Below are 20,774 nucleotides of genomic sequence, written 5' to 3'. Positions count from 1 at the left end.
GGAAAGAATTTGTTGTTACACTTTATAACAGCTGCTAGAATGAGTTCCGCCAAGTACTGGAAAACAGAGAAAATTCCAGACAATTTAGAGGTGGTTCAAAAATGGTTTGATGTCACCGAAATGGATAAAATTTCTTGTATATTAAAAGGGAAAGATGATGAGATGTTTAAGAAGAATTGGGGGAAATTATACAAATGGAAAGTAAAGCGGAAGGGTCAGGATGGGATTTGAGACATATTAGTTGGAAGTAAATATGGCTGTATGCTCGTCTGTGTGTAATCGTACTAGTAGCACATGTTTTGTTGGGTGTTGGATATTGGATAAAATCAATAAAAATATTTTTTTTAAAAAGGGAAAACAAGTGGCACAAACCACAGCAGCAGGCAGGCACGGGTGAGAGACGGCGTCCTGAGAACACACCGTTAGCGGCGCTTCATGTTGCACCACAAGAACAGGAGGAAGAGCTCAATCGCATCCACCTCTCCGGAGGAAAAAGGTCAACTGGCATCTTATTTAGCACCAAAAAATATGTCAATTTTACCTTCGTGACCCTTGAGGGTCGTAATGACTGAACATGTGCTCTGCTCCAGCTTCAGCAGCGTTATCTGCCCAGAATAGTCACCAACAAAGGCATGTTGGGTTTCAAAGTCGTATCTGTGCACAGCTAAGTCAAGGAATGACACTCCACATCCCAGGTCTCCACTTAGCAAGTGGCAGAGCCTTTTCACCAGCTGCACGAGAGAACAGACTCTACACTCTGCCTGCAGGAGCAACGCAAACACAAGGTTCCCGTGCCATTGTGTGCCGGGATTCCATGCGTACTGACTAAGAGGACGCGGAGAGGGGTAGCTAGAGACAGAGAAAAGTCTATGTTAATACAAAGAAAAGACCACTCAACTGCGTCAGCCTTAAAAGACATGGACCACTGATTTTTGAACTGGGACCCTAGCCGAAAGAATACAAAAAGCAATTCACGCTGTGCTCAAACTTCTTTTTAAGTATGCTCCAGAAAACCTCGTGCCAGAATCTGGGGGACTCGTAAGTGAGAAGAGAAGACCTGGTGGGCTCCAATGAAGCAGTCAGCCCAGCTGGCCCGCTTGTCCCCTCTGTAGCGCTTCACTGCTGCCTACTTCCCAGTTCAATAGTCTAAAGACAAAAATCAACATAATATATCAAAATCATCTGAAATCCAAGAAACTACTTATAAAGTGCTTGTCTCTGTGTTTAATATTTTGGTTCATTCTGCTGGTCTTATGACTGTTCTTAATAAACTTACTTACTTACTTATAAAGTGCTCTCACGCTGGTACTTAACGCCAGTAAAGCTTTCCCATATGTCAAATACTATTTCTCCACTATGTTGGAAACTCTGTGGTGAGAGAGCTACATTTTTTCATACATGGTGGTCCTGCCAACATATTTTTAAGTTTTGGTCGGAAGTACAAGCTAGAATTCTAACCTCTCACAGGTATAGACATACCTTTAGATCCTAAAGTCATGTTATTAAACCTATGGCCTGATGATAGCATAACAACAAATCAAAAACAACTAATTAATATTTTATTAACAGCTGCCAAAAATGTTGAAATGGAAAGATAGTAGTCCTCCATCTATAAATGTTTGGTTATATAAAATTTGGAACTATTTTTTGTATGAAACCATTTCTATATATAACACAGCAGACCAAAATGAATGCGAACTTTTCAACCCCATAGGGAAATGGTACCCCATTATTGGAAAACTTACCTTTGATAATTTTGACTGGAAAACTATTTATGATGCTAAATACAAATTGTTATTGCTTGGTTAAATATTGTATGGCTTTCAAGGTTTTTCAGTGTAATTCCTATATTTACTGATATTATTGTAATTCTTTGTTTTATATGAAGAAAACCAGCGATTTGTTGTTTGTATTCAAATGTTACAATTGTCTGTATTCAAGTGTTACAATAAATAAAATTGTTTTGGTTTTAAAAAAAATAAATAAAGACAAAAATCGCTCAATGGTGCATGAACTGTGGTGGTGGTGATGGAGAAGTACCATCAAGTCACAGCTCACTTGGTGACATTCAGAGGTGGTTTGCCATTGTCTGCCTCCGTGACATGACCATTCCTTGATGGTCTCCCATCCAAATACTAGGTAGGGCTGACCCTGCTTAGCTCCCGAGACCTGACGGGACTGGGCTAGCCTGGGCCATCCAGGTCAGGGTGCACAAACGGTACCCCAGTGCAATACTTTGATCTCAACTTATGGACCGCTTGTCAAGAAGACTGGTCTCCACTAGTCCAAATCAGTGTGCACTTTTAATTGCACCATTTCCAAGAATGTGGTACAAAAACCTCAACGTTTGTGACATATCACGGTTAATTACTCAGAATATTCCAACTACTGTGTTGCCCATTGCTTAACTCTCTCTAACCAAACTCATTAGCTACTGCACTAAAGAAGTGCTTGAAACCGAAATGATCATTGCTGCCTTGCCTTTAGTGACTCTAGCGACCAGGGTAATGCCAAGACTAAATTCCCTCCAAAGAAGTGAAAGCCTGTGTAATCAATCACTAAAGGAAGAACCCTTCAGGGAAAACGTCACTAGATTCTTAGAGTGGACAACTGGTGTAACCTTGAAAACAAGAGTACCAGCTTCGTCCTACAGGATCTGGATTGACATCACAGTTCTCAGGTGGACTCATTCAGCATCAATAAGCAGGTCTTACACTCTTCTTTTACTGATGGGAAATGAAAACTAAATAGTGAGAAGAACAAACTTTGGGTGCAGTGGCACCTTTAAGACCAATGACGTTTTATAGTATCTGAAGAAGTGCGCTTGCACACGAAAGCTTATACCCAGAATAAAACTTGGTTGGTTCTTAAAGGTGTCACTGGACTCAAAGTTGGTTCTGCTGCTTCAGACCAACATGGCTATGCACCTGAATCTATCTTCGTGATTAGTGAGTAATGAGATACATCACAGGGCCACTACAAGAATTCATGATGTTCCTATTTAGAACTGTGGCAGGCTGTAAAGAAAAGCCCTGGATGTATGGGGAATTCATTCTATGCTACAACTTCCAATGGCTGGCTCCAGAAAGGAACAGAGAGAACAAAAACATTGGTCTTACCTGAAGGTTTCTTCTCTTCAGTGGGACAAAGGCGTCCAGACTGGTTAGGTCACGCCCCTTCTCGCTTCAGGCAGGGCTATGCAAATTTTGTGTATGCCTACTTGGATAGAGCGAGGGCACCCTTCCAGACATAAAATAGCCTAGTCCGAGAAAGTTCACACCACCATTCATATCATAAACCATAACATATTTATTAACTCTACTTGAAACGTCAACAGGTAAGACAAACTGCCCAAAACCTGCCAATTTTCAGTAATTAGAGTAACAGTCCCACAAAACTTCCTTAACGACTCAGAGGTGGGTAAATAATTTGGATGCCTTCGCCCTACTGAAGACAAGAAACCTTCAGGTAAGACCAATGTTTCATTCTCCTTCAGTGGGTGAAGGCATCCAGCCTGGTTATGTATCAAAGATCAGACAGGGTGGGTAAGAGACAACAGTTACTCATCTAATACCCGTTGGAGGACTCTCCTCCCAAAGCCTGCCTCAATGAAGGCCTGCTGGTCAATTTTGTAGTGTTTTACAAAAGTAGTAAAGGTGGACCATGTGGCCGCCTGGCAAATCTCAATGGAGGCCCTGGTAGCAAAAGTGGCTGATGTGGCAGCGGCCCTAGTAGAGTGTGCTGTCACCCCAGGTGGAGCCTTAAGACCCTGAACCTCATATGCTTCACATACGCACTTTTTAACCCAGAATGCTATAGAAGCTTTGGATACTTTCTCCCCCAGTGATTGTGGCCCATAGGAAACAAATAAAGCATCAGACAGCCTGAAAGAAGCTGTTCTCTGTATATAGCACTGTAGTGCCCTCTTAACATCTAGTGTGTGCCATTGTTTTTCTTTAGGGTGTGTGGGACGTGGACAAAAGGATGGTAAAGTCAGTTGCTGATTCAGATGAAAAGAGGAATTCACCTTCGGAATGAAAGACGAGTTTGTCCTAAGAACTACAGAATCCTCCTGAAAAATACAGTTCCTTTCTCACCGAGAGAGCCCCTAACTCTGAAACCCTCCTAGCTGAAGTAATTGCCACCTAGAAGGCTACCTTCCAGGATAAATGTCATAACTCAGTGGATGACAGAGGCTCAAAGGGGGGCTTAGTCAGCACCTGTAACACTCTAGACAGACTCCAAACCGGGAATCTGTGCTGGACAGGGGGAGCTAATTGCATGGTGCCTCTCAGGTATCAGACCCTAGTTTTCCTTTATCCCTATTACTCAGAACTGCTGCAATAGCAGCTACCTGTCTCTTTAAGGTATTTGGACACAGACCCCTTTTTTATCCCACATGCAAGAAATCTATAATGTTACAAGTGGAAGGATTCAAGGGGTCCACACCCTTGGCAGCCGCCCAGCTGTTAAAGGCAGCCCAGATGTAGTTGTAAATTCGCCTTGTGGCAGGGCGTCTTGCTTGAAACATGATGTCAGTAATATCTTTGGACAGGCCCGAGAGTTCTAAGTCCCTCCTTTCAGCTTCCATGCCGTCAACTGGGGCCACGCTGGATCTGGGTGTAGTCTGTCTGATGAAGCAAGTCCATCTGTGCTGGTAGTCTCCACTTCTGCAGTGTGGACATTTGGACCAGTTCCGAAAACCAGGTTCTCCTTGGCCAGTGAGGAGCCAACAGCCAACCTTGGCTTTCTCAGCACTCTGCCGAGAACTGTGAGTGGAGGAAAAGCATACAAGAGTCCCTTCGGCCACTTGATGTGCAGGGCATCCAGACTCTCTCCCTCTCGCTAAACAAGGAGAAGAACCTGGGTGCCTTTCTGTTCTTCGTGGAGGCAAAGAGGTCCAATATGGCTGTCCCAAAATGTGACGTCAACTCCTGGAACACATGACTGTTCAGGGCCCACTCGGCAGGATCTATGTCCCTGCGACTCAGCCAGTCCGCCTGCACATTTATAACACCTTGAATGCCCTGTACATGCCTTTAGGCCTATCTGAGTATCTGCACTGCTTCTTGGTGTAGGAGAATTGCCTTCGTTCCCCCTTGGCGATTTATGTGTCCCTTTGCCGCCGTGTTGTCGGTGCAGATCAATATAAATTTCTGCTTCAGTGTGTCTTGGAAAGCTTGAAGAGCCAGACGTATGGCCCTGAGCTCCAATAAATTGATGCTGTTCTTCTTTTCCTCCTCATTCCACCTGCCCTGTACTGACACATCTAGGCAATGGGCCCCCCAGCCTCTCAGACTGGTATCCGTGGTCACGGTGACATCGGTTTTCTGAAAGAGAGCCACATCTTTTCCCAGGTATAGTGGAGAAATCCACCATGTCAGTGAACTCCTCACCTCGGGTGTGATGAGGATGAACCTGTGTCGTCTTCTCCTGATGTCATTCTGAAATGGAAGTAGAGCCCATTGCAATGGTCACGCATGGAACCTTACCCAAGGCACCAAGTCTATTGTTGCTATCATTAGCCTCAATAGCCAAGCTAATTTCATTAAGTCTGCTTTTCTGTGAAGTAGTAAAGTCTTTATCAGGAATCTCATGATGGTTTGTTTCTCCTGAGGAATAAACAACTTCTCCAATCTTGTGTCTATCAGCGCACCCAGGTGAGTTAGTCTTTGAGAAGGGATCAGATGACTCTTTGGAACTTTTATGAGGAACCCATGTGTCTGCAGGAACTGAACCACAAGGTTGATGTCCCTCTGGCACTTGTCTTTGTCCAGTTCTCTGACCAAAATGTCATCGAGATAGGGATACGTGTGTATCCCCTCTCTCCTCAGGGCAGCCACTAATGTCACCAGGACCTTGGTGAAAACCCATGGCGAAGAAGAAAGGCCAAAGGGCAGGGCCCTGTATTGGTAGTGGTGTCCCTGGAAAGCAAACCAAAGGTACTTCCGGTAGAGAGAATGTATTGGCACATGCAGATAGGCCTCCTTGAGATCCAAAGAAGCTAGAAAGTCGCCCTTGTGCAGTGCCTGCAGGATGGAGTTCAGTGACTCCATGAGGAACTTTTGCTGCACAACCCAAACATTGAGATCGCTCAAGTTGAAGATGGCACACCAGTCGCCCGACTTTTTGGGGACAATGAAGAGCACTGAGTACACTCCCTTGAAGTATTGCTGTGTTGGCACTGTCTCTATGGCACTGATGTATCAGCTTTGTTGGATCCCTTGGTGCCGGAGACTGAACAAACTGGTTTGGAGGTAGAGAAGAAAATTGGATCTTGTAGCTGAATTTTACAATGGATAGGACCCAAGGGTCTTGAACGGTCCTTTCCCACTGCTTGACAAAGTCCTGTAGTCTGCCACCAATCCTAGCGTCATGCAGTAGGCTTCTTCCCTTGGTTGTTGGAGTCTCTCTTGAAACTCTGGAACTGCCTCTTTGGGAATCTTGATTGGTAAGAGGAAGAACGGCCTCCTCTGCCATCTCTGTAGTCTCTGCCCTTGTAGTTTGTTTTATATGATTGAAAGGACTGGAAGGGCCGTGCTTTGAAGTCCTTCGCTCTAGTAGTGAATGTAGAAGGCATAGCTCGCTTCTTATCCTTGGTTTCAACCAAGACTTTTCCCAGTGGACCTTCACCAAAGAGCAGGCGTCCTGAAAATTTATCAGTGGACAAATTAGCCTTAGACGGAGGATTAACCTTCCACTGCTTAAGCCAGAGGTTCCGCCTCACCACCACATTGGCTGCCTGAGACCTGGCAGAAAACTGAAAACTGTCCTATGAGACATCAGAGGCAAACTCCGCAGCATGCTTAATCTTAAGCAGGGACCTCTTTAAGGTGAGAGGGTCAGGATCCGGCTGCTGAAGATCATCCACCCAGCTGACTATAGCGTGTGTAAAGTTTGAAAGGACCGCAGAAGCCCTTACTGCTAAAGAGGCTGCTTCATGGGCTTTCTTGAGTACAGTTTCATTTTTTCTGCCCACTGTGTCTTTAAGGACGTTGTCCCCGTCCTTAGATAAGACAGCTCCAGAATGAAAGGCCACCACTGGGGCATCAACCAGTGGCACCTTCAGATCCTCCATAGCCTCATGTGGGAGACCATAAAACTTTTTTGCTATGGTATTCAGGGTGGGACCAGCCCCTGGAAGAGCCCATTCTGCCTTGATCACTTCCTGAAAATGCTTTGGAAAGGGGCAGCCATTCCATTGTCTGCTGGGCTTTTTGAAACCTCTAGCATCTAGGCTGTCAGTTTCCTCTGGAGTTTTCTGTTCTCCTGTTTCAGTTGAGTAGCTGAGGGTGGAAACCACCTTCTTGAGAAGTCTCTGATAGTGCTCAGGCTGGAACAATCTGGTAGAGCTTTCCTTGGATTCTGACTCTTCACCAGACCATTCACCTTCCTCTTTGTCAGAGTGGATGGTTGAAACGACAGAATGGCTGCCTTCCTCATCTAAAACCAGCCTGTGAGAGGGTTGCTTCTTCCTATGTCTCAGCCTGGGTTTCTTAGTGGGGGGTGGGGGAGTTAAGGATCCCCTACTCCTGGATCTAACTCTCCTTTGTCTTTTATGTCCCTTTTTCTTACAGAGCTCCCAATCTGAATAAGAGGATGAAGAGGAGTGTGTAGAAGCAGAGACAGAAAGGCTGGAGGTCCTGAGTCTCCCCTTGCCTCAGGGTTCCACGGACACCTCGCTGGAAGAACGCCCCAGGCCCCGCATTGGTAGGTTCCTGCTCCTCCTCCGGCTGTCTGGGCATAGAGTTCATGACCGCAGGAACTGACTGTGGAAACCATGCCGCCCTCCAGCTATTCACAGGCCAGTCGGTAGGGGGCTGTCCATAAAGGGTGGGAAAATGTGGCTGCGCCATGTTGGACCCTGCTGCAGCAGACGCACCTGTCATTTGAAAAGGGGAAAGCATAAACGGGGCCCCATAGATGGAGTAGCCAACTAGTCTGGGGTCTGCTCCTGACGGGAGGCTGATGAGCGGGCTGGGGGCTCTAAAAATGTTTCCAGACTCACCGCTCCCCAATGAGAGGCTGCCAGCAACGACACTTTGTTTGCTGCAGCTTGTGTGTGCCGCGTTGTCACATCTCTCTTCCTTGGCCCCTCTCGGTCTCCTGGAGGCCTCCGGAGCTGTCTGGGCCCCCCCAAACCCGGGAACTGTTGCGCTGGCTGTGGCAACCCGAGGCATTGGAAGCCCCCGCCTGGCAGTCCTTCTGATGTACAGCGGCAGTTTCGGGCGCTCCCTCCCCTCTATCTGAGGCCTCGGACGGGCAAGGTCTGCTCAGCTAGACTCAAGCACTGTTCTACAATGATCACACAAGAAGAGCTGTCCATTGTACTGCTCTTATTAACTAAAGTAAAAAACCCCAATGTTAATTGTGAGTTCCAAAGCCAGAGTTGGAAACAGAGTGGCAGAGACTTCCTAATGGTCCAACTAATACAAAAAACCAGATATGAAATATATAACTCCTAGTCAAGAACAGGGAGCCTCAGAAACTCTCTCATTTATTGATCTGTCCTTGGCCCGTCTGCCTTGGCTCAATCTGTCCTTGGCCCGTCTGCCACAGGCTGCCTTTCCAGAATTACACAAGGACAGCACAACCAACAGCCAAAGATCTATCATACTTATTTAAAAGGAAAGCAACAATTAATGTAAGAGGACCCCCCCCAAAAAAAATATTTTACATCAAAAAAACTTTTTGTTGGACGTAACCGTATGCAAATGTAAGATGACCACCCTCTCTTTTTTCTGATAGCATACTTGGAAAAGAACCTAGTCTTGCATTGGAGTAAATACTGTATTTACCACAAGTGGCAGACTGGTGGGCAATACTACCTACCAGTTAACCGACAGCAGACATCAAAAGCCAAGTGTTCTCTTCAATAGTGGCAAAGAGATGAAGCCTGGCATGCGATCTAAATCCCCACGTTTATTTTATTATGATATAACCACTTTGAAGGATACTGCAGGCAAGAGGCCCAGGAGGTGAAATAATGTCTTCCCAGCATGTTTCCACTCCTGGTACACATCCAGCTGACACATTTATCGTGGCCAGTACTGATAACCCACTCAGCTTCGAAGCAGAAGATAACCGAAGACACTCGATTCTGATGAGCTGCAGAAACACAGACACAACGCAACCACTTACAGCCAGAAATATTTACATAGACGCTTTGATTGGAACAGAGAGTCTCCACCCTTTATGCCTCCTCCAAAAATTTAAGGTCTCCTGCCTTCTTGTACACTGCAGAACTGAAGTGGCGAGAAACACAAGGTTTGTCAGCATTCCCAGGCAGCTCGTACAGCTCCCCATCACTTTCAGAAAGGCAGTGCTCTGAGGCAGGACATTGCTCGTGTGTCCATGCTCGCACAGTCAGTAGTATGAAGAAAGTCAGTAAAAAAACAGCCCACTGCTATTCCACCCACGTGCCTCCTGATTTAATTGCATGGATGAGACAAAGGCACTAGTTTTAAAGTACTATGTAAAGATTCCAGCAATCACTGGCACTCCTGGAAAATAAAAGATCTACATGAGGCATGCAGTTCATTTTTTAAAAGGGAAATGTCTTAAAAATCACTGAGCAAAAGCCAGGAATACATGCCCAGGTAAGGGGGGGGGGAGAAAAGGGGGGGGGAAAGATCTTTTAACACACACAGGCCATTTTCATCTAAAATATACTTCCAAGCTATTGAAGCTCACAATGGGGAAAGATACAGGTAATCATTTCCCAAGCAAGGTACTAGTTACTGATGGAAGGAGATGATTTTCAGTGGATGGACAACTGGAGTGGGGGAGGAGAGAGAGAGGCTCAGCAAGTCCATCTCCTCTCGTGCTGGTCTCCCAGGTAGAACTGCACCCTCAGGGGCTGCACTAGGAGGAAAATGTCATTTTTAAAAAATTACAGAGCTACACGTAATGTGCAGCTTTGCCCTCAGTTACAGCTCCCAGAAAGACAAAGGACTGCCTGCATGGCTTTATTTTCTCCACGTGAAGGTATATTTTCTATTTCGCATTTTCCTTTTAATGCTGAACAAAAGTCTGTTCATTAAAGGCTCTTTGTGATTTGTCACTTTATTCATACAGAAATCTGAAGGTCCTTCTCCATTAAGGACACTCCAGGAGCTCAGCGTCAACACACAGCACATACTCTACAGTGCTGAAATTATTAAATTAGACAAAAAGGATGAACAAAACAGGGAGAAATGTACCCCCTCCTATTTATTTATAAATTAGGTTTACTCAGGGCTCTGGGTGACAAAACAATAAAACATCAAACAATAAAACAATAACAATTCAGTTTAGATTAAAGCAATTCTCAGATGGAGTTAACATAAGCCAATTGACACGTCAGTCTTCAGATCGTGCACCACCCTGCAGGAGAGGCAAAGGGTTAGAAAAGACGGAAAAGGAATTGGGGAAAGGAGAGGGAGTGCCAGCCAGGATGGTGCCCACCACTGTCTCCACCAAAAACCTGGCAGGGCATCTCTGCCTTGCAGGCCCTGTGGAACTGCATCGAGTCCCACAGGGCCTGAGTGTTGCTTGGCAGGGAGTTCCACCAGGAAGGAGCCAGGGCCAAAAAAGCCCTGGGTCTGGTTGAAGACAACTGGAGGTCTTTTGGGCCAGGGATCACCAGTCTGTTCTCAGTAGAGCGTAAAGCTCTTCGGGGGACATACCGGAAGAGGTGGTTCCAAAGATACGTGGGTCCAAGACTGCTCAAGGCCTTGAAGGTCAATACCAAAATCTTGAACCTAACCCGGTACTCCACTGAAAACCAGTGTAGCTGGCGCAGCACAGGTTGAATATGTGCTGTCCCTGGCATTCCCATCAGGACTCACATCACCATATTCTGGACCAGTTGGAGTTTCCGGATCAGACTCAAGGGCAGGCCAGCATAAAGCAAGTTACAGTAATCTAGCCTGGATGTGACCATTGCATGGATTACTGTGGCTAAGTCGGGGTGAGACAGAAAAGGGTTTTAAGAGTGAATTTTAAGAGAGAAGCATTCCTTTGGAATGGGAAAACAAATCATCTGCTTTGGCATAAAGGGCCTTCTGTGGCTACTTTTGAACACAAGGTCTCCTTTAAAAGGAAACATTTTCTGATGTAAAAGGACAAGAAGTCATGAGATGGATTTGCTCCTACAGACTTGGCCTTATGAGAGAAAAGGACAGCTTATATGTAGAGCACCATATTCTTGCCTCTCTGAGCATGTGACCAAGGCCATAGCCTATTCTATTCCCACATGCCCACTCCACTCTGTTTTGTGCAGACATTCTCTCCTCCCACATGCCTCATAACCATTGGAAAAGTTGTCCTGAAGAGAACAGAAGCTCACAGAAGGCAGGGATTTTTAAGTGCCTCTGGCCAGAGTGAGCATTACTACACTTTCCAAAGGAGAGGTTTTCCCAAGGCCTGTAGGAATTTTCCATGATGGATTGCTCAGCCACACCACAGCAGCAGAGAAAAGTAATTGCATCAGCAGTAGATTAAGCTTCTCTCTAGTTTCCTCAAATGTTTGCCACAATTCATGAGAAATCCTAAAACTGAGTAAGGTCATCTGCTGATGAAATGTCTGTGCCCTGGCCCATTCCCATCTTATCACTGATGCACAGAACTAAGAGCCTGTTTGTACCCACACGGACATTTTTTTAAAAGGAAGTACAGGAGAAGAAAGTTGCCCTAGGTAATATGGCCACTATGTGTGCATTCACACATACATGTGCATATGCACAAAAGGAAAACAAGTACACAGAAATTGTCTAATGAGAGCCCGGAGATTACCTTTTGGCCTCAGGGCAATGTCAGCCACCAGCATGACTGTCATTATGGTAAAACGTACATCCATTTTTAAAATTTATTTCAGGTAATTACATCAGTTAACATACTCAGGTAATCTACTACTTAGGCCTGCAAACAGGAAGAATCTATGCAAACACTGCTCACGGGTTGCAATTCAGACTAATATTTCCAGTTAAAAGATTTCACAGGCAAAGTAATGCCTGCTTCATTGTTTCATTACCTGGGTAGGTCCTGACGAAGTTCATCTTATTAAAGTCTTCTGAGATATGAAACTCCTGAAACCAAAATTGAAGGAACGTTTAAGAGACCAGAACCAGAGAACAAAGGTGGCACAAGAAGGCACACAGAGGTTTCCTTATACGCTCTATGACAGAACCATTTGCAAAAAGGCACCTACTTGCATCTTACATTTAACGGTGGAAAATGCTGAAAACCTGCTATGGGTGTGGATGGGGCAGCCTCCTATGAGAGGAGAAAGGATCTGAGAGGGAAAATTTTACAAACATTAGTCAGAGAGTTTGGCACCCAGACTGTATTTTTTACCTTTCCCAGACAGCCTCTTATAAAGGAATATTACCACCACAATACTTACATTTTACTGTTCTTTCAACAAGCCAGAAAAATGGATTTAAATTTAAATTGTGAAAATAAGTATAAGCTGGGACGGGTACTTCAGTCTCTTTCAACTGTTTTGGTGAACTGAATTGGCTTCGTCATCTGCTGAGCTTCACTGGGAATTTCCAAAGAATGATTTCCAAGATAGCCCAAGACGGGGTCCCCAACCTTCTTGAGCCTGTGGGCACCTTTGGAACTGTCACACAAGGTAGTGTGGAGAACTGCAAAATGACTGCCACAGGATGGGAGCCCACACAAGCACAGAGACAAGAAGAATAATTTGAAAATCTCCCTTATAAATAAAAGCCGAATGGTGGTGGCACTTCTCCAGAACATTCCACACGCTCCAAAATCAGTTCGCTCTCTGATCTGTCATTCAGAGGGTCTCCCTATCCATTGGCTGCTTTGCCTGAGTCCTGCCTCCAACATTCTAAACATTTTGCTGTTCCTCTCCCCCCCCATAGCCAGTCAGAACACAGAGGTTATTTGCATATGCAGCCTCATTGGCCTTTGCCTCGGAACACAGAGGTCATTTGCATATGCTACTTGATTGGCTTTTGCCTCTAACATTCTAAACAGTTTGCTCTTCTGAGGTAAAATGTGTCCAATCTCCAGGTGAGGGTTGGAGATCACTCAGAATTACAACTGCTTTCCAGATGGCAGAGATCAGTTCCCCTGGAGAAAATGGTGGGCTCTGTATCCTTATATGCTGCTGAGGTGGCCCACCCATGTGACATAGCAGTCAGGGCTTCAGAGCACGGGAGAGGCTGCAGGTGTGTGGGGGGTGGAAAGCTGAAGAGTGAGGGGGAAATAAAGGTATGTTGATGATTGGCTGGGAAGGAGATAGGGTTGCCAACTCCAGGTGGGAAATTCCTGGAGATGTGAGGGATGGAGCCTGGAGAGGGTGAGGTTTCAGGAGGCGTGGGACCTCAGACAGGTACAAAGCCATAGACTCCACCCTCCAAACCAACCATTCCCTCTGGGGAGCCATTGTTGCCAATCTCCAGGTGAGGGCTGGAGATCACTCAAAATTACAACTGTTCTTTAGGTAGCAAAGATCAGTTCCTCTGGAGAAAATGGTGGACTCTGTGTCATTATAACCTGCTGAGGTCACCACAGCAAATTGACACTGAGTGTCCAAGGCCGGGGCACCCACCCAGAGCCTCTTTCTAGAGGCCATTGTATTTATTTCCACAATGGGCTTTTTTCCTAGTAATAACAATAAAGAGATAGAGGAGTGAGACAGAATAAAATAAACACTGGTGGCAGCTGCTGCAAACAATATTACTTTTCTCAGTACAGCCAATCAGATTTCCAATGGACAGTTCAGAAACCTGGTGTTGCCAAGAATCCGCTCCAGATTGCACTGCTAAGGAGACTCTTTTACTATCAATGCCTTGCTGGACTGTGAATTGGGTGCAAGGGCAATGGACAGAGCTGCAGTCCTCAGCTGAGTGCCCCATGCTGCACTATGGACTGTATACTGTGGCCAGGGCAGCCTTGTGCCAAAGGTGCATGCCAAGCCAGATCTGGACCTGAGACTACAGAGGACTTCTGCCTGTGTGCCACTCTGTGCCTGCAGACCAACAGCCCTGATCTTCATGAACACAGAAACAGCAGCAGACAAGAAAGGAGCCATGTTCTGAAAGAGGCCAGATGTTCTTGCAAAGAAGCCATGAATGGATCGCTTCTCCATCATGCAGCACAATCCTTTTCCCCCGAGTCATCCTCAAACAAAGACAGTTGCCCAGCCAGAAACAAAAGATGCAATTGAGCCTTTCTGCCGTCGATCCAGAGGACGCCCATGATACGCACTGAATTGTCAAAGTGATTGCATCCTGTTTCCCCATTCCCTTGTCTCACATCTTCCCCAAGAGGTGTCACGCCCTTTATTTATTTATTTATTTATTTATACTTTCAATTTGTACCCTGCTCACCCCCGAAGGGCTCTGAGCGGCTTACACGGTGCATGGTGCAGAGACCTATGCAGAAACCCTAACTATGGCCACAGTACGTCTGGGGTGGGGGAAGCCCTACCAGGTACCCTCCCAGCTCCGATGGTTCATTTATCCGGCGAGTGGGCGACTTCTTCCAGTTTTCTCCGGTGCGTCTTCCGCGGCCTCTGCTGTTCTTTAGCACATCAGCCCTAAATTGTCTAACCGTAGTTTCCTTTGTCCTATCCATCCTAAGGTTTGCTTTTTTTCTTCTACATTTCCTGGGAACCAATGACTGCCTGGTTCCTACCTCAGGTCACAAAATTGGCTACTTAAGGGGAACTCTCTGCACATGCAGTGGAACTCTCACCCCCACCCCACCTTTCAGGTTCCATCCCTGATCAGTTTGGGACCACTTCATGTGTGTCACTGGCCAGCTCCCTCCCTCTTGTTTCTTCCTTTTTCGCTGCACGGTCTACTCATCTCACCAGACAGGTAACGTACCACCCATCAACGATATTCCTGCTAATGCAAACGTCGCTGTCTTTTCCTGCCTAATCCTTTCTAGATCTGTACTGAGTGTGTATGTGTGCTAAGCATTTTTGTACAGTTGGTAATTATTAAGTAAAAGACCAATCATCACATCAACCTGGTCTCCTCATCTATTCATGGGCTCTGGGAATTCTGACTCTGGTATACACAGGTTATGTCCCTGTGCTATATGCCAATTGTCCTTTAATATCATAATCCCCCCTCCCAAACTTGATAAGAAATAAGGCAATCTGGCTAACACCGGCAGGGCAGGAGCCCCACCTACTGTCAAAAAACACTTGACGGGCACCAGGAAAGGTGTTGGCAGGTGCCATGGCACCCAAGGGTACCCCACTGAGGGATCCCTATCCTGAAAACTGCTACCCAGCATAACAGAGAGAATGAAGTTTAAATGAGGGGTATGGGTTGAAGCCATTACCAAACATAGCTGCACTCACCATTTTAAAAACGAGTCTCTTGGCCCTCAAATAAGCAGCAGCCAGTCGGCTTGCTCCGACAACGGTGTGCACAAACACAAATGACATCCAGGCCTTGTGAAAGCTCTATGGCTAAGAGCTCATTTACAAATTCTAGAAAAGCAAGTGCTGCAACAGGCTCCCTGGGCCTGAACTACTTCAGAATGCAGCCGTGGAGACTGAACACCACAACATTCTGCTGCATATAAGATGTCCTGCCAAGGGGAAACTGGCAGATCCGAGGGAAGACTGTCAGCATCCTTCTCACTGACAGGTTCGTTCTCTACTGGCAAGAAATGTTTGCTAAGAGACACAAAGGCTTACTTTGCAAAGATTCTGGATAGAATCTCTTCTCTTCTTCTAGTCTGCATGTCAATAATCATCAGACTGGTAGATGTCAAACTGTGGGCAGCATGCACAGTGCACATATCCCACAATGTGATGGTTACATTCAGGAGTGAAACTCTCAGTAGGCTGAAAAGCAAATGCAAGAGTGTAGTTCTATCATTTCCAGTCCTTATGCCTGGATGAAAAACAAATCTTCAACACCATACAGTTCTGGATTTTCAACAGCAACAAAAGTGCAAAAGGCTGCTATACTCGCTAGAGGTCTTTAAACTTGCAAGTATATTCTTAGTACAGAGACTCCAGACAACTGAAAATGTCTAATTGCTAGTTTATACAAATCAAAATTCTTCCATGTTCTCCATCCAGACCCACGTTTTCCATTAGCCTGGACTGAATGGGACCACTGTTAATCAGTTGTCAGATTTGCTCAACTCAAGGTCAGATTCTCAAGTCAGTTCTCCTGTCTCCCTTCAGTGGCCTTCAAAACAGGTGTCCAGTTTTAGCAGAAGGTGACGTGGTAAACCTGCATCTGGACTATATCACTTCAGATGGCAGGTGATGGTTCAGACTGAAAGCTTCACCATACAAAAAACATTCTTTGCATATGAAAACCAGATGTTAGGAAAAGGAATTCTGGACTAACCTGCTCATGGAGTTCCCCCTGTATAGAGGTCCCCCACCTCATACAGAACAACACTAACTCATGTGATCCCCTACCTGTGGCCTGGAAAAGTACACTCCAGAAACAGGTTTACTTTCTCACTACCTCTACTATTAACTTATCAGTCACCAATTTCTCCTACAATAGGTTGTAAGCCCTGTTGTGATAGAACCATTTCACTTGGGTAATTTTTTTTTTTTTATTATTTGTCCTTCGACTTGATATACCGCCCTAACCCCCGTAGGGGTCTCTGGGCGGTTTACAATTCTTGGGTGCTAGTCACCGGAAACCCTAACTACGGCCACAATGGTACAAGGGGGGGGGGGACTCCCTACCGGCACCCTGGTGGAGGCTTCAGTAATTTTCCCGGCTCGGCTTCTTTTTCCGGCTGTAAGGTGTCTCGGTGCTCAGGCGGACAGGCGGATGTATGGATCGCCGGCGACGTCGTCCTCGGCCCGATCATGTCCTTTCCTGCTCCGCGCGCCTCCGGATGACGTCATTGCACCTCCGACCTCCGTCGACGACAGCCGCCTAGTTCTTTCACCACTGGCCACCAGGGATCAGTCTGGCTCTGCTGCCGCCGCTTGCCGCCTTTCAGCGTTGCGCCACCTCCTCCAATCGTCTACCGCCGCTGCTCCGCTGTAGCCGCCGTTCTTGCCGCCGCCGCCTCCATTGCTGCCGCTTCTCCACAAACCTCCATAGGCGGAGGAGGGTGCCCCCCACCCTACTAAGGGTGGGTACCCATTTATCTACTCGCCGATAGATAGTTACTTGGCTTTCAAACCGCTGGGTGGGCGGGAGCTAGGGTAAGGTGTATAGTGCCTAGGACATCGCTGGCTCAGTGCCAAATAGCAATAACTCACTGGTGAGTCCACAATGAGCAGTGTGTGAGAAATTATACTGCTCTTTACAGGATAAGCCAAACACTATTGGCTCACCTCTCATAGATTTAATTAGGTTAATGGAAAATAGTTCCAGTTTGAGGTCATGTTAATCAGCCACAAACTGGCTAAAGCACTAACTCTTATGCTAGAGAGTTAACTTTTTGATCACATTCAGGAATTCTCCCAAGAAGTGCTTTAGAACATGGTATGAACAGTTGTTCCAAAAATGTCTTGGTTAAACACAGAAGCATAAGAATGACAGCTAGGATCATATTAGGCCCTTAGCAGAAATTTTTCTAAAAATTACTGAAAAGAAACAAGAGACTCACCATAATGGCTCCGTTGTCTTGGCCTACAAATATTCGTCTGCTGTCATGATGATATGCCATAGTGGAACAGGGAGCTGCCACAAAAGATAAATTATTACAATTTAAGCATGATTTAGGACGATTCTGTACTGAGTCTCTCTGACCCACCAACCAATAACAAGGTAAGCCACTGTTTAAACCACACTGCAATTCTTATATCTCCATGCACCTTCTGAGGAAAAGAAGAATGGATTCCATGGAAACCAACACACCCTTGTTATCTTACCCTCTTGTTTGAGAGTAGGGCTGTCAATGAGATTTTTACTGGCCTTACTGGCCTGTTATACAGTTAGAAGGCTATGATACTGCTCTCTGTGCCATGAAAACTTTGCTCATTTTGTGCAGTTTAAACTGATGCTAGAGGTCTAGGGGCAAGCTAGGCACTTCTCACTGGTGTAAGCGGGCACCCTTAGATCAGATCAACAACAACATTTACTGGAGATAACTGAAAAATTTAGGCTGACCCAGTTAAAGGATGACTCGGATTTCAAATCTTTTCAGAACAATCTGGCAAGGAAAATGTAACTCCACAATCAGGAAGTATTTTTTTTCCCTTTTCCTATTTGATTAAGAATGAGAGTGAAAGGCAGCAACACAAAGGCTGTCATTGTGTTAGCTAAACTGGATACCAACTTGCAAGACATACTAGAGAAGGAAAAGCTTCAGTTCGGCAAATGGACCTCACAGAAGCAATGCTTCATCATGTGCAACTGGGCCATAGATGGACAATGTGCCTGTATTTCCTGCCAGAAGAAGCCAACATAGTTCCCATTTGGGTGCCAAAACTAAATATCTCCCACAGAAGGGCCTGGGTCACTTTGCCAACTTGCTTTCTTGCTTCCCGAGTCAGGGGACGGGGGGAGGAAACAAACAAACAGAAGATGCAGATAATATTATCATGTGATAAATCTTGTGCACTACATAGAGATGTCCAGATGCCTTAAATAAGCCTACCACAGAACCATCAGAACAAAACGACATCAAAGATTCTCAAAACTGAGATCATAAGGGGTCACAAAGCATCAAAGGAGAAAAAGAGGAATTTAGAGGAACATTTTATTCTCGTCAACAGCGATGGGGCATACTGCAATCTTTATGTACCTATTAAGTGGGACATTGAAGCAACACAGATGCCAAAGGAAAGTTTTATTTTTTTCCAATACAGCCTTGCAAAAACACTCTCAAAACTTACTGCTCATCTGTTGTTTGCTTTTTACAAAATAACAGCGCCCTGCATCAATTGAAATTAAAAGCATAAGGTCTCAAAACCATTTTTCTTCTTGATAATTTGCATGGAGGAGGCTACTAGGAAAGAACTGGGCCCCTGTGTGAAGAAAAGCAAGGGTTTCAATGTGTGTGAATATCTCCTCCACGTAACAAAAAAAGGCCACATGAAGATCACCAGGGAATTATCAAACAGCTGGGATTCTGCAAGATCAGCATGAAAATCAGTATGTATTTTTACAGTGCAGGCATCCGATACACCTAACAAATTAAATATTCATTAAAAGCACGTGTTTTTCTTCTATTCTACAAAAGAAATAAGTAGCATTCACATTTTTGCAGCATCAGATTTTTTTTTTTTTTGAAGGACAGAGAAGGAATAGAATAAAATAAGGAAGACATACAACACTAATCTCCGGAAGGTCAGCACCTTGTTAGCCAATCATACATCACAAGATGAAGTGCAGGCTGCAACAGCTCCTTGTGCTATTTTCAGCACCAGATGGTAAAAAATTAACTAAGGTCCCTTTCATATGAGTTCCTTAAAACATGTTTTAGCTTCTGAAAGCAAACAGATTTTTTTTACAGGTTTCACATACCTCAAATATAATGTATGACAACAAAAACAGACCAAAATAGGTCTGGGAAACCTGGATTAAGGCTTCATGCTCTTCAGGAGGAGGCATTTCATTCTTAGGGTGTGCAAAGCCTTAAAACGTCCATTTACTTTCAGAAGCCAAAGTGGATTGAAGAACCCATACAAAAAGGACTTACATCAGTAAAGGCTTCTTCGCTCACAATTTTTATGCACTGGTGTAGAACAAGATGTGTGCATCATCAACATGCAGAGATGTATGTCAGTTTAGCACCTACTGCTGCCTACAACACCACCAGAGAGGGTGAGCCAGTGTGGTGTAGTATCAGATTAGGATTTGGAGATCGGGGTTCAGACCTCTGCTTGTTGCAAAATTAACAGAAAACTTTAGGCCTCTCACTCCCCTCAGCCACACCTAACTCATAGGGCTGGCTGTGAGGATAAAACAGAAGAGGCAGGAAGCTTCTACACTGCCCTGAACTTCACAGAGGAAGGGTGGGATAGAAATGTACTAAACCAACATATTCCAGTGGAATTGTGACCCAGAGACATTCAGCACAGGACACAGGCACCACAAAGCAGCAAATGAAGTTACTTACATGACATGGTGTGGTAAATGCTGGGCCAGTACTGCCCACTATCCCTCTTCAGCCAGACTCTGATCGTCCTGTGAAAATGAGGGAGAGAGAACCAGCTTGTGTCATTCTTTATGAGAACTCCTTCTTATGAGCCGCTAGAAAAATAATAATACTAAAATGTGTTTCAAGAGCATTCAAGCAAGTATCTTAATGTATGCTTATCTTACAAACTTTTGTTGAGGAAGTGAATTCTGTGTGTTCTCTTTAAGAGTCATTTCCCTGCTTCTTCACTACTAAGCAGTTCCCATGACATTCAATGGAAAATTTTAGTATGTGCAACAGTATTACAGCTATGTAGCAGCTGCTGATCTGAACTGTAAATCATTATCTTGTGCATGGGTCTTTCCAGGTTCGCAAAAAACGCATTGCATGAATGGATTTTTCTCCCATGCTGCCGTTAAGTAATGAATGGAACTATGATGTAATACACACATTCTGGGACCAATCCTAAGCAGGTCTACTCAGAATTAAGTTCCATTTTATTCAATGGGGCTTGCACCCAAGAAAGTGTTTTTAGGATTGCAGCCTCAGTCTGCCTATTAAACTTCCACCCAGAACCCAAAGGATTCAGATCACCTTGATCTCCAAATGTAACTCTGGCTCTTGGCAAGAGGGTGTAACAGGAGCCAGATATGATTTCCCCTGGTATCCAGCCAAGACGCTCCATTCCTTGCCAGCACAAGGAAAAAGAATCTAGTATAATGTGC

The 20,774-nt window shown here is 45.2% G+C and overlaps 1 protein-coding gene across 1 annotated transcript in view; it reads right to left on the bottom strand.

Annotated features, from left to right (window-relative positions):
* WDFY1 (WD repeat and FYVE domain containing 1) overlaps positions 1–20,774 on the bottom strand; it is a 37,545-nt gene that overhangs the window by 13,537 nt on the left and 3,234 nt on the right. Inside the window, exons 2-6 of the mRNA XM_015417635.1 lie at positions 20,029–20,096; positions 17,572–17,645; positions 12,014–12,068; positions 8,958–9,108; positions 542–654 (exon numbers count right to left, since the gene is read on the bottom strand). Coding sequence (XP_015273121.1) covers positions 542–654; positions 8,958–9,108; positions 12,014–12,068; positions 17,572–17,645; positions 20,029–20,096 — 461 coding nt within the window. The remainder of the gene's footprint in view (positions 1–541; positions 655–8,957; positions 9,109–12,013; positions 12,069–17,571; positions 17,646–20,028; positions 20,097–20,774) is intronic.

Source organism: Gekko japonicus, unplaced genomic scaffold, assembly GCF_001447785.1.
Source record: "Gekko japonicus isolate JY-2015 unplaced genomic scaffold, Gekko_japonicus_V1.1 scaffold38, whole genome shotgun sequence".
NCBI lineage: Eukaryota > Metazoa > Chordata > Lepidosauria > Squamata > Gekkonidae > Gekko > Gekko japonicus.
This window is presented reverse-complemented; position numbering and strand designations above follow the sequence as displayed.